Source organism: Phytophthora parasitica (assembly GCF_000247585.1).
Source record: "Phytophthora parasitica INRA-310 unplaced genomic scaffold supercont2.47, whole genome shotgun sequence".
Lineage (NCBI taxonomy): Eukaryota > Oomycota > Peronosporomycetes > Peronosporales > Peronosporaceae > Phytophthora > Phytophthora nicotianae.
In genome coordinates, this window is record NW_008649033.1 from 489,118 (window position 1) to 490,393 (window position 1,276).

At 46.3% G+C, this 1,276-nt stretch overlaps 1 protein-coding gene across 1 annotated transcript; it reads right to left on the reverse strand.

Annotated features, from left to right (window-relative positions):
* Nucleotides 1–1,041: 1,041 nt before the first annotated feature.
* PPTG_23699 (hypothetical protein) lies at nt 1,042–1,209 on the reverse strand (the record flags this gene model as incomplete). The annotated part of the gene is made up of 1 exon (XM_008912509.1): nt 1,042–1,209. A coding segment is annotated over one exon (168 nt), but the record flags the coding sequence as incomplete, so codon positions are not given.
* Nucleotides 1,210–1,276: the final 67 nt, after the last annotated feature.

Sequence of the window (1,276 nt, forward strand, 5' to 3'; positions counted from 1 at the left end):
CACGTCACCCAATCTCGATTCTGTAGCAGCGAGACGCCGTAATCCTTGTTAGTACGTCGTTTGCAATATTTTATAAGCAACATACTGTACCGTACTTTCGCTGCTGTTCATGACAAGCAAATGTCTTCTTCGTCGTCAAAATCAAAAGTGAAATGAGACTTTAAATAGCGGAAACATAACGGCATACTTACTCTGCATATGACCGTCATAAAGGGGAAATCTGGTGAGACCATATTTACGTCTCACCAGTTTTTCAAGATTTTTATGTCAAAGTTTATGCTCTGTCCTATGCCGGTCATACGACACTTGGCTTTTTACGATATGTCAGTTTTGGGCGGCGTCCAGTAGTGGAATTTGCACTCGATCCGCGTGAAAAGAGGTGATGCATCAACCTCATCTTTAGTCGCCACCTTCTACCTTGGACCGAGAGTTAGAATCGTTCGAGTTACTTCGCTAGTACTTGGTTTTACACTAGTGGAGACAAAACAACGAGGTTAACATGATGGAGATGACACCATAATGACAAAGCAAACATGAAAAATGGTAGTTGGTAGACGATCTTCCTGCGTTTGTTTTGACTTATGAGCTGCATATACATCTTTCGGTCCACATCCAGTATCGATTCGTTCGGAGGTCGATATATCCAGAGAAGTCGGACCGCCTCGCAACCTTTTGGTGTACTATCGTACAGATAACGTAGTGTAACAGAGAACAACTCGATGTGGACCTACCAATCTTCAACCATCCGGCATGTCGCCATCAGCGGCACCACCTCCCCCCTACACACACATACATGCATACATACATACACACACACAAAATTCCATAATTACTCCAGAATGTGATCCATTCGGGCAGTTGCTGCCGTTAGTTTGATCTACGCCGTACACGTAAACGTCAAGCTGTGTGCACCGGCTGTATACCCAATCTAACATCATCAATTGTCTTCACACAGTGCTGCACTTGCTGTGAAGGTTCGTCTACTCCTTGTTCGCTTCACCACCGGTTTCACTCACTTTGCAATATTCTGCTCAGCAACACTCAACGTGGAGCTGTGTTCACAACCGCCGCCGAACGAGTGGCCTTGAGTCTGGCCAGGCCCTCACTGCTGGAGACGGCTGTGACGACCGGGATTCTGCATTCGTGCCCATTCGTTCCCATACGTCGCGGCGAGCGCTCAAATGCTTCGAACATGAAAAACTTGTTCTTCTGCAGTCCAAATTCCACCAATAGACGGTGAGAATTTGGGTCTGACCCAATCCACTGCTATCTGCAG